Genomic DNA, 11,414 nt, shown 5'->3' with positions numbered 1-11,414 from the left:
AAAGGGAATTTAAAACATTAACTTGAGTTACAAAAGATTAAAAATATAAAACAGTGTTACTGTTTGACAGAAATTGTCATTTTTCCATATTTCCCAACATTGGGAATGTTGGTGCTTTTAGACTAAGCATAGTCATGTTACCCCTACCTACATGTCCATATTACCTCAATGACCTCGACTAACCTGTACCCCAGCACATTGACTCAGTGCTGCTACTCACTGTTTATTATCATAGTCATGTTACCCCTACCTACATGTCCATATTACCTCAATTACCTCCACTAACCTGTACCCCAGCACATTGACTCAGTACTGCTACTCACTGTTTATTATCTATGCATAGTCATGTTACCCCTACCTACATGTCCATATTACCTCAATGACCTCGACTAACCTGTACCCCTGCACATTGACTCGGTAGCGGTACTCACTGTATATAGCCTCATTACTAACCTGTACCCCAGCACATTGACTCTGTACCGGTACTCATTGTATATAGCCTCATTACTAACCTGTACCCCAGCACACTGACTCAGTACCGGTACCCCCTGTATATATCCTCATTACTAACCCGTACCCCAGCACATTGATAAAGGTACCGGTACTCATTGTATATAGCCTCATTACTAACCTGTACCTCTGCACATTGACTCAGTACTGGTACCCCCTGTATATATCCTCATTACTAACCTGTACCCCAGCACACTGACTCGGTACCGGTACTCATTGTATATATCCTCATTATTGTTATTTTATTGTTGATATTTTATTAAATTTTTTTCGTTTATTTTGTCAATATTTTTCTTAACTCATATTTTTCTTAAAATTGCATTGCTGGTTAAGTGCTTGTCAGTAAGCATTTCACTGTAAGGTCTACTACCCCTGTTTTATTTGGCGCATGTGACAAATAAAATGTGATTTGTAGCTCGGCCATCTTCCACAGCAGTTGCGGAAGGCCAACCTAGGCAGATGCGGTGGATTGAGACTCAGCCCACGTGCTACGTCTCAATATCTCTAGTTTAAACTGACGGATTCTGATGAGGATTATTTATTATTATGTTACTTAGATTGATGCATCAAAATACTATTAAGGATTTGAAATAACCTGTGGTCATTTTTTTTTCTTCATACATTTCATCCAGATCAAAATGATCCTTCCTGGTCTTGATTCTGTCCTCTTCATCATTTGAAGTCAGACATGAGTTGATTTTTGCTTTAATGTGACGTCAAGCAAAGACACTGAGCAAAGCACTACAGAAAGTTTGTCACATGTTTACAAATGTTGTGAAAAATATAACGGGAAGCATTTGATCCATAAACGTTTTGTTGGCCGCCCCCCCACTCTTTGTAGCTTTCACAATTCCTACAGTACAGAACTATTAAAGTGTAGACCCTCAGTAGAATGCCCCTTTAAAATCACACATCGGTTCAACAACTGCAGAGTTTGTACCCCTGTTATTAAGATATTACTCACTGGTGTTAATCAGATCTCCTGTCTCCTCCTCTTCTTCTTCTTCTTCTAATGTGACAGTAATCTCCCCCACCTCCTCTTTTACCTCCCCCTCTTCTTTTACTGTAACATCCTCTTCCACTCTGAGCGCTTCTTCACCTTCTGTCAATGTAACTTCTTTCTGTTCTTCTTTCACTGTAACAGCCTCGCCCTTTACTTCTTTTTTTACTGTGACATCCTCTTCTTCCTTCTCCTCTTTCACGACAATGTTCAGCCCCAGAGTTTCTTTCTCCGTCCAGCAGATCCCATCTTTAGAAGTGGGGGAGTCGTTTTGTGAGCTCATGGTTGGGATGTTAGCTAAATAGCTAGTTAGCATTAGTGACTAGACTAGCACTACTGCTAATTTACTCAGCCAGCTAGCTGACTAACAACAACGTAAATATTAAATTGGGTAACTAGCCAGGAGATACGACAAGTGTGTTTAAAACACGGTGGATAATATGCACCTAAAGCGTTTAAAGAGCTTGAATATTGTCGCCTATGGTGGCTAAAAGCTACGGAGGTGGATAACTCGACGTTGTTGTCGAAAAAGAGTCCCGTCCATGAGATTTTTACGTCACACTGGCAGAATTGCCTGAAACCGGCACATCGCCATCTGCTGGGTGGGAGGATAACAGTCAAGGGAAAAGTTTATTTTATTTTTAGACAAAAAGTAGTTTTTCATTGATTTCATTATATAATATTATTATATTGTGACGTACAAAGAGAAGCATTGTTGATTAAAATGCTCACTCATTAAAGATATTAGCTAAACACCCTACCATACTACTGTACATCTGCATTTAGGAAATCAATCAAACAAACAGATAAGGAAGCGAGGTCCAAACTGCTCCTACACGGTGTAACAGTACTGAGTAGGTCCAAGCTGCTCCTACACGGTGTAACAGTACTGAGTAGGTCCAAACTGCTCCTACACAGTATAACAGTACTGAGTAGGTCCAAACTGCTCCTACACGGTGTAACAGTACTGAGTAGGTCCAAACTGCTCCTACACGGTGTAACAGAACTGAGTAGGTCCAAACTGCTCCTACACGGTGTAACAGTACTGAGTAGGTCCAAACTGCTCCTACACGGTGTAACAGTACTGAGTAGGTCTAAACTGCTCCTACACGGTATAACAGTACTGAGTAGGTCCAAACTGCTCCTACACGGTATAACAGTACTGAGTAGGTCCAAACTGCTCCTACACAGTGTAACAGTACTGAGTAGGTCCAAACTGCTCCTACACGGTGTAACAGTACTGAGTAGGTCCAAACTGCTCCTACACGGTGTAACAGTACTGAGTAGGTCCAAACTGCTCATTCACGGTGTAACAGTACTGAGTAGGTCCACACTGCTCCTACACGGTGTAACAGTACTGAGTAGGTCCAAACTGCTCCTACACGGTGTAACAGTACTGAGTAGGTCCAAACTGCTCCTACACGGTGTAACAGTACTGAATAGGTCCAAACTGCTCCTACACGGTGTAACAGTACTGAGTAGGTCCAAACTGCTCCTACACGGTGTAACAGTACTGAGTAGGTCCAAACTGTTCCTACACGGTGTAACAGTACTGAGTAGGTCCAAACTGCTCCTACACGGTGTAACAGTACTGAGTAGGTCCAAACTGCTCATTCACGGTGTAACAGTACTGAGTAGGTCCACACTGCTCCTACACGGTGTAACAGTACTGAGTAGGTCCAAACTGCTCCTACACGGTGTAACAGTACTGAGTAGGTCCAAACTGCTCCTACACGGTGTAACAGTACTGAGTAGGTCCAAACTGCTCCTACACGGTGTAACAGTACTGAGTAGGTCCAAACTGCTCCTACACGGTGTAACAGTACTGAGTAGGTCCAAACTGCTCCTACACGGTGTAACAGTACTGAGTAGGTCCAAACTGCTCCTACACGGTGTAACAGTACTGAGTAGGTCCAAACTGCTCCTACACGGTGTAACAGTACTGAGTAGGTCCAAACTGCTCCTACACGGTGTAACAGTACAGAGTAGGTCCAAACTGCTCCTACACGGTGTAACAGTACTGAGTAGGTCCAAACTGCTCCTACACGGTGTAACAGTACTGAGTAGGTCCAAACTGCTAATCGTTAATCCTGAGTTAGCCTGCCCCAGACCAGGTTAGTCCTGAGTTAGCCTGTCCCAGACCAGGTTAGTCCTGAGTTAGCCTGCCCCAGACCAGGTCAGTCCTGAGTTAGCCTGCCCCAGACCAGGTTAGTCCTGAGTTAGCCTGCCCCAGACCAGGTTAGTCCTGAGTTAGCCTGCCCCAGACCAGGTTAGTCCTGAGTTAGCCTGACCCAGACCAGGTTAGTCCTGAGTTAGCCTGCCCCAGACTAGGTTAGTCCTGAGTTAGCCTGCCCCAGACCAGCTTAGTCCTGAGGTAGCCTGTCCCAGACCAGGTTAGTCCTGAGTTAGCCTGTCCCAGACCAGGTTAGTCCTGAGTTAGCCTGCCCCAGACCAGGTTAGTTCTGAGTTAGCCTGCCCCTGACCAGGTTAGTCCTGAAGGATTCCTTACAATAGAAATGTAACTGGCTTAAAGGTGAACCACATTTGTGTGACAGGTTATCCCGAGTTGAACTCAGAGTTAACCACTAAGTTACCTCGCTAACTCCTCAAACCCAATTCATAGTACAGGGTTCAGGAATAAGAGCGTCTGCTAAATGACTAAAATGTAAATGTAAAATGTAAATGTAATAACGCCAATATAACTGCATGTTTTACAGAAGAATAAAAAATAAAAAATTGAATCGATTGAGATATAGCTTATATGATGTCTAGCTACTTCTCCAGCACATGCTGTGCCCTATAAACTAGTTTATTAGAAATACCCAAAATATTGAGACAAATAAGTAATTTGTGCAATATTAGGTTTTTACATGATGTAAAGCACTATTTTCCTATTGAGATAGTGTAGTCTGGCCCAGTGTAGTCTGGCCCAGGAGTGTGAAGGTGAACGGAAAGGCTCTGGAGCAACGAACCGCCCTTGCTGTCTCTGCCTGGCCGGTTTCCCTCTCTCCACTGGGATTCTCTACCTCTAACCCTATTACAAGGGCTGAGTCACTGGCTTACTGGTCCTCTTTCATGCCGTCCCTAGGAGGGGTGCGTCACTTGAGTGGGTTGAGTTACTGACGTGATCTTCCTGTCTGGGTTGGCGCCCCCCCTTGGTTTGTGCTGTGGTGGAGATCTTTGTGGGCCATACTCGGCCTTGTCTCAGGATTGTAAATTGGTGGTTGAAGATATCCCTCTAGTGGGGCGTGGGCTGTGCTTTGGCAAAGTGGGTGGGGTTATATCCTTCCTGTTTGGCCCTGTCCGGGGGTATCATCGGATGGGGCCACAGTGTCTCCTGACCCCTCCTGTCTCAGCCTCCAGTATTTATGCTGCAGTAGTTTATGTGTCGGGGGGCTAGGGTCAGTTGGTTATATCTGGAGTACTTCTCCTGTCTTATCCGGTGTCCGGGCATGATGACTCCTTGCTGTCCCCAGTCCACCTGGCCTTGCTGCTGTTCCAGTTTCAACTGTTCTGCCTGCGGCTATGGAACCCTGACCTGTCCACCGGACGTGCTACCTGTCCCAGACCTGCTGTTTTCAACTCTCTAGAGACCGCAGGAGCGGTAGAGATACTCTTAATGATCGGCTATGAAAAGCCAACTGACATTTACTCCTGAGGTGCTGACTTGCTACACCCTCGATAACTACTGTGATTATTATTATTTGACCATGCTGGTCATTTATGAACATTTGAACATCTTGGCCATGTTCTGTTATAATCTTCACCGGGCACAGCCAGAAGAGGACTGGCCACCCCTCATAGCCTGGTTCCTCTCTAGGTTCCTCTATGGCTTCCTAGGTTTTGGCTAGCCACTGTGCTTCTACACTAGCCACTGTGCTTCTACACCTGCATTGCTTGCTGTTTGGGGTTTTAGGCTGGGTTTCTGTACAGCACTTCGAGATATTAGCTGATGTACGAAGGGCTATATAAAATAAACTTGATTTGATTTTGATTTGAGATGCATGGTACATTGAACACTGTCTCTTTCAGAACGTTTGTGACGACCACATGCAAGAGATCTGTCATCCATTCATTGCTATGATCTCCTGAAGTAGCTATCCCGTTTCCAATCTTTCTGTGCCCCCAAAATGTTTGAATGTACTAATAAAGTTAACAGGTTGTTATCTACCTGGCTAGCTAGATAATGAGGTAACAAACATGACTGAACAACATGTCAAATAAAATGGTTAACAGCAAGTCGTTTAAGAACAGCAAGCGACGTGGTTTATGAATGGAAAATGCGCCCTCCAATACCTGACAGGAAGAAAAATAATTCCTGTTTGGTCTAGAAATGAGCCGTTGTCGCTGTAGTAATGGTGCTAGCACGACGCTAACGAATCTGTACTCAGGAAACAACAGTACAGCGAGTAGTAATGGCGCTAGCACGACGCTAACGCATCTGTACTCAGGTAACAACAGTACAGCGAGTAGTAATGGTGCTAGCACGACGCTAACGCATCTGTACTCAGGAAACAGTACAGCGAGTAGTAATGGTGCTAGCACGACGCTAACGCATCTGTACTCAGGAAACAACAATACAGCGAAGCCTTATCATTACAAAAAGTATTTATCTGGGTGATATTTTTTTAATAGGCGCACTGGTGCTCCTGTATTGAAATTCCAGGTCGCACAGGAAAATATTAAGGAGCATGTGCGACTGAAACGGTGTGGGGGGGGTATTTATTGTCTCCAAGGGTGGTGGAACAACAGGACCTGGCCTGTTTTCCTCTACGCAGACTTACACCAGAGGGGTATACAACAACAGCAGGATCGATGAGTTAGCCAGCTATCTTTTTTTTTATTTTGAAAAGAGACGCTAGAAATGGGTCTGAAAAACGCATATCTAAGTTGAGATTTTTGAATGAACCAGAAAATCCAGTTATTTCTAGTTCTTTATAAAAATGTAGATGTCTCCCTCATTGACCCTGCCTTGCAGTACACCCCTCTCAATATTAATATGTACATTATGGATAAATACTGTTGGAATAAGAATTGTACGTTTTTCTCTTTTGTACATTTGTTTATTTTTTCACATACATATACAATGCAAACACAAGAGGAAATATATCACATGTAAATAGCACTTGATTAACATACGGAGAAAATACACAAAGCCAGAGTTCTAAAAAGTTATAATTTAATTTAAAAGCATTACAACTGACCTACTCTATATTGAAACAGACATACTCAATTCATGTTAAAAAAACATTGAGTTCACTTTGTACAATTTGATTTCATGTGGCATACACAAATAAACAGTCAGTCAAAAATATGAGACAAGTGTGTGAGCACCGTATGTGTTAAATACATCAGTTAATTAATGAGTTATGTTAAATCTCTCTTCCCCTGTGTCTGTTACCTCATGGTCTTTCAGGTTCCCTAACTAGGTAAATATCTTTCCAAGATATATCTCTCTGCAATGTGGATTCTTTCAAGGCTTCTCCGCAGAGTGTGTCAGCTCATGTTTTTTCAGGTATCTTGACTGTGTGAAACTCTTTTCACACTGGGAACAGGGGTGAGGCTTCTCTTTTATGTGTGTCCACTCATGTCTTTTCAGGCCCAGTAACTGAATAAAAGTCTTTCCACACAAGGAGCAGTGTAAGGGCTTTTCTTCTGTGTGAATTCTCTCATGTGTTTTCAGGTGCCCCAACCGGGTAAAACTCTTTCCACACTGGGAACAGGGGTGAGGCTTCTCTTTTATGTGCGTCCACTCATGTGTTTTCAGGCCCCATAACTGGATAAAACTCTTTCCACAATGGGAGCAGTGGAAATGCTTCTCTCCTTTGTGTAATATCTTATGTTTTGTCAGACCCCCTAACTGAGTAAAACTCTTTCCACACAGGGAGCAGTGGAAGGGCTTTTCTCCTGTGTGAATTCTCTCGTGTGTTTTCAGGTGCCCCAACCGGGTAAAACTCTTTCCACAATGTGGGCAGTGGTAGGGCTTTTCTCCTGTGTGAATTCTCTCATGTGTTTTCAGGTGCCTCAACCGGGAAAAACACTTTCCACAAAAGGAACAGTTGAAGGGCTTTTCTCCTGTGTGCATTCTCTCATGTTCCTTCAGGCCCCCTAACTGGGTAAAACTCTTTCCACAATCGGAGCAGCGGAAAGGCTTCTCTCCTCTGTGCCTTCTCTCATCCATTTTCAGCTGCCATAACCGGGCAAAACTCTTTCCGCACTGGGAGCAGTGGAAAGGCTTTTCTCCTGTGTGTATCATCTCATGTCTTTTCAGGCAAAATAACATCGCAAAACTCTTTCCACACTGGGAGCAGTGGAAAGGCTTTTCTCCTGTGTGTATCATCTCATGCCTTTTCAGGGACCCTAACCGGGTAAACCTCTTTCCACAGTGGGAGCAGTGGTGTTGTCCTGCTGGGTTGGATGTCTCTGGCTCCTCTGAGTCTGGTCTTTCACCTGCCAAAGAAAAATAGTGTTTATTTAAAAGTGAGACCTGAATGAAACAACTGTCTTCCTATGAAGACAGTTAACTCGTGTTAGCGAAATTACTGGAAGTCTACAGGTATGCTAGTTAGCATTGGCTATTGTTTTGAATTGTTAGATTTTTTTTTTTTTTACCATTATTTATACAGGTTTTTCTCATTGACATAACCTATTTTTCAAGAGAGACCAGGTCCAAAAGCAGCAAGGGGAACTAAGTTTCAGACAAAACAACTTACATACACTAACACAACATTAAACAAAACTATAGACAAAACTATAGACACTATAGACACAAAAGTTACATATTATGTAAAAAAACACAAATGCCTTGACTAAAAAACAGCGGTCCTAAAGACAATTACACTCTTCTATGATATTTACATCAATCAAGTGTTTAACCTGTTTGGGATAGGAGGCAGCATTTTCACTTTTGCATGAAATGCGTGCCCAGAGTAAACTGCCTGCTACTCTGTCCCAGATGCTAATATATGCATATTATTAGTAGTATTGGATAAAAACCACTCTGAAGTTTCTAAAACTCTTCTTTAATTCTGTGAATAACACTTGTATCTTTTATCGATGTTTATTATGAGTATTTCTGGGATTTCTGTGGCTATCTGCAAGATCACCAGATGTTTTGGAATCAAAACATTACGGCACGTAACGCGCCAATGTAAACAGATTTCTGGATATAAATATGCACATTATCGAACTAAACATACATGTATTAAGTAACATGATGTCTTATGGGTGTCATCTGATGAAGATCAAAGGTCAGTGATTAATTTTATCTATATTTCTGCTTTTTGTGACTCCTATCTTTGGCTGGAAAATGGCTGTGTTTTTTTGACTTGGCTCTGAACTAACATAATCATATGTTGTGCTTTCGCTGTAAAGCCTTTTTGAAATCGGACACGATGGGTAGATTAACAAGATGTTTATCTTTCATTTGCTGTATTGGACTTGTTAATGTGTGAAAGTTACATATTTCCCAAAAATATTTTTGAATTTCCCGCGCTGCCTTTTCAGCGGAATGTTGTTGAGGGGTTCCGCTAGCGGAACGCCTGCGCTATAAAGGTTAAACTCCACCAACGAGACTAGATCATCAAATGTGTAAATGTTCAGGAGGGAATTCCAGGACCAGGGAGCTGAGCAACAAACTATTTCTCCCATGACCTGTTCTAATTCTTGGTACTGAGAATGAGAATGGGACCGTAATTGATATTTAATTACCAGCCTGATTAAAAAAAGAACAGCTATAAAATGGCATTTTACCCCGTATGGCCTTATAAATCAGTGTATACCAGTGTTTAAGCCTATGCAAGGTCAATGACGACCAGCCAACAGCGCTGTAGAGATCACAATGATGTGTTAGACGTTTTTGATTTGTAATGAACCTGAGGGCTGCATGATACTCTGAATCAAGTGCCCTCAGGGTAGTGGCTGAGGCCTGCATATATACACTGCTCAAAAAAATAAACGGAACACTTAAACAACACAATGTAACTCCAAGTCAATCACACTTCTGTGAAATCAAACTGTCCACTTAGGAAGCAACACTGATTGACAATAGATTTCACATGCTGTTGTGCAAATGGAATAGACAACAGATGGAAATTATAGGCAATTAGCAAGACACCCCCAATAAAGGAGTGGTTCTGCAGGTGGTGACCACAGACCACTTCTCAGTTCCTATGCTTCCTGGCTGATGTTTTGGTCACTTTTGAATGCTGGCGGTGCTTTCACTCTAGTGGCAGCATGAGACGGAGTCTACAACCCACACAAATGGCTCAGGTAGTGCAGCTCATCCAGGATGGCACATCAATGCGAGCTGTGGCAAGAAGGTTTGCTGTGTCTGTCAGCGTAGTGTCCAGAGCATGGAGGCGCTACCAGGAGACAGGCCAGTACATCAGGAGACGTGGAGGAGGCCGTAGGAGGGCAACAACCCAGCAGCAGGACCGCTATCTCCGCCTTTGTGCAAGGAGGAGCACTGCCTGAGCCCTGCAAAATGACCTCCAGCAAGCCACAAATGTGCATGTGTCTGCTCAAACGGTCAGAAACAGACTCAATGAGGGTGGTATGAGGGCCCGACATTCACAGGTGGGGGTTGGGCTTACAGCCCAACACCGTGCAGGCAGTTTGGCATTTGCCAGAGAACACCAAGATTGGCAAATTTGCCACTGGCGCCCTCTGCTCTTCACAGATGAAAGCAGATTCACACTGAGCACATGTGACAGACGTGACAGTCTGGAGACGCCGTGGAGAACGTTCTGCTGCCTGCAACATCCTCCAGCATGACCGGTTTGGCGGTGGGTCAGTCATGGTGTGGGGTGGCATTTCTTTGGGGGGCCGCACAGCCCTACATGGGCTCCCCAGAGGTAGCCTGACTGCCATTAGGTACCGAGATGAGATCCTCAGACCCCTTGTGAGACCATATGCTGGTGCGGTTGGCCCTGGGTTCCTCCTAATGCAAGACAATGCTAGACCTCATGTGGCTGGAGTGTGTCAGCAGTTCCTGCAAGAGGAAGGCATTGATGCTATGGACTGGCCCGCCCGTTCCCCAGACCTGAATCCAATTGAGCACATCTGGGACATGTCCCGCTCCATCCACCAACGCCACGTTGCACCACAGACTGTCCAGGAGTTGGCGGATGCTTTAGTCCAGGTCTGGGAGGAGATCCCTCAGGAGACCATCCGCCACCTCATCAGGAGCATGCCCAGGCGTTGTAGGGAGGTCATACAGGCACGTGGAGGCCACACACACTACTGAGCCTCATTTTGACTTGTTTTAAGGACATTACATCAAAGTTGGATCAACCTGTAGTGTGGTTTTCCACTTTAATTTTGAGTGTGACTCCAAATCCAGACCTCCATGGGTTGATACATTTGATTTCCATTGATAATTTTTGTGTGATTTTGTTGTCAGCACATTCAACTATGTAAAGAAAAAAGTATTTAATAAGAATATTTCATTCATTCAGATCTAGGATGTGTTATTTTAGTGTTCCCTTTATTTTTTTGAGCAGTGTATATATAACATCACTAAAATCTAAAACCGCCAGTAATGTACATCGTACCATGTCCTTCCTGGCCTCCAGAGAAAAACCAGCCTTATGCCGGTAATAAAAACCTATTCTCAGCTTGAGCTTCCTTATCAAGTTCTCCACATGAACAGAGCATTTTGGGGCCGCAGGTAGCCTAGTGGTTAGAGCGTTGGGCTAGTAACTGAAAGGTTGCAAGATCGAATCCCCAGGCTGACAAGGTAAAAATCTGTCGTTCTGCCAATGAACAAGGCAGTTAACCCACACACCCAAATATTTGTACACTGACTTGCTCTATAGTAGGTCCATCCAATGACATGCCTTGCATTTTGTTTTACTCGAATTCAGAACCAGATTCAAATCGTACAGATTCTTTTGTATGGTGT

The 11,414-nt window shown here is 43.7% G+C and overlaps 1 protein-coding gene across 2 annotated transcripts in view; it reads right to left on the bottom strand.

Annotated features, from left to right (window-relative positions):
• Nucleotides 1-6,551: 6,551 nt before the first annotated feature.
• The window catches only part of LOC139546679 (zinc finger protein 436-like), a 30,213-nt gene continuing 25,350 nt past the window's right edge, over nt 6,552-11,414 (bottom strand). For both annotated transcript variants that reach the window (XM_071355334.1, XM_071355342.1), the window contains exon 4: nt 6,552-7,960. In XM_071355334.1, the coding sequence (XP_071211435.1) occupies nt 6,984-7,960 (977 nt within the window). In that variant the 3' untranslated portion in view covers nt 6,552-6,983. The remainder of the gene's footprint in view (nt 7,961-11,414) is intronic.

The sequence above is a fragment of the Salvelinus alpinus genome, chromosome 2 (genome assembly GCF_045679555.1).
Source record: "Salvelinus alpinus chromosome 2, SLU_Salpinus.1, whole genome shotgun sequence".
NCBI classification, from domain to species: domain Eukaryota; kingdom Metazoa; phylum Chordata; class Actinopteri; order Salmoniformes; family Salmonidae; genus Salvelinus; species Salvelinus alpinus.
This window is presented reverse-complemented; position numbering and strand designations above follow the sequence as displayed.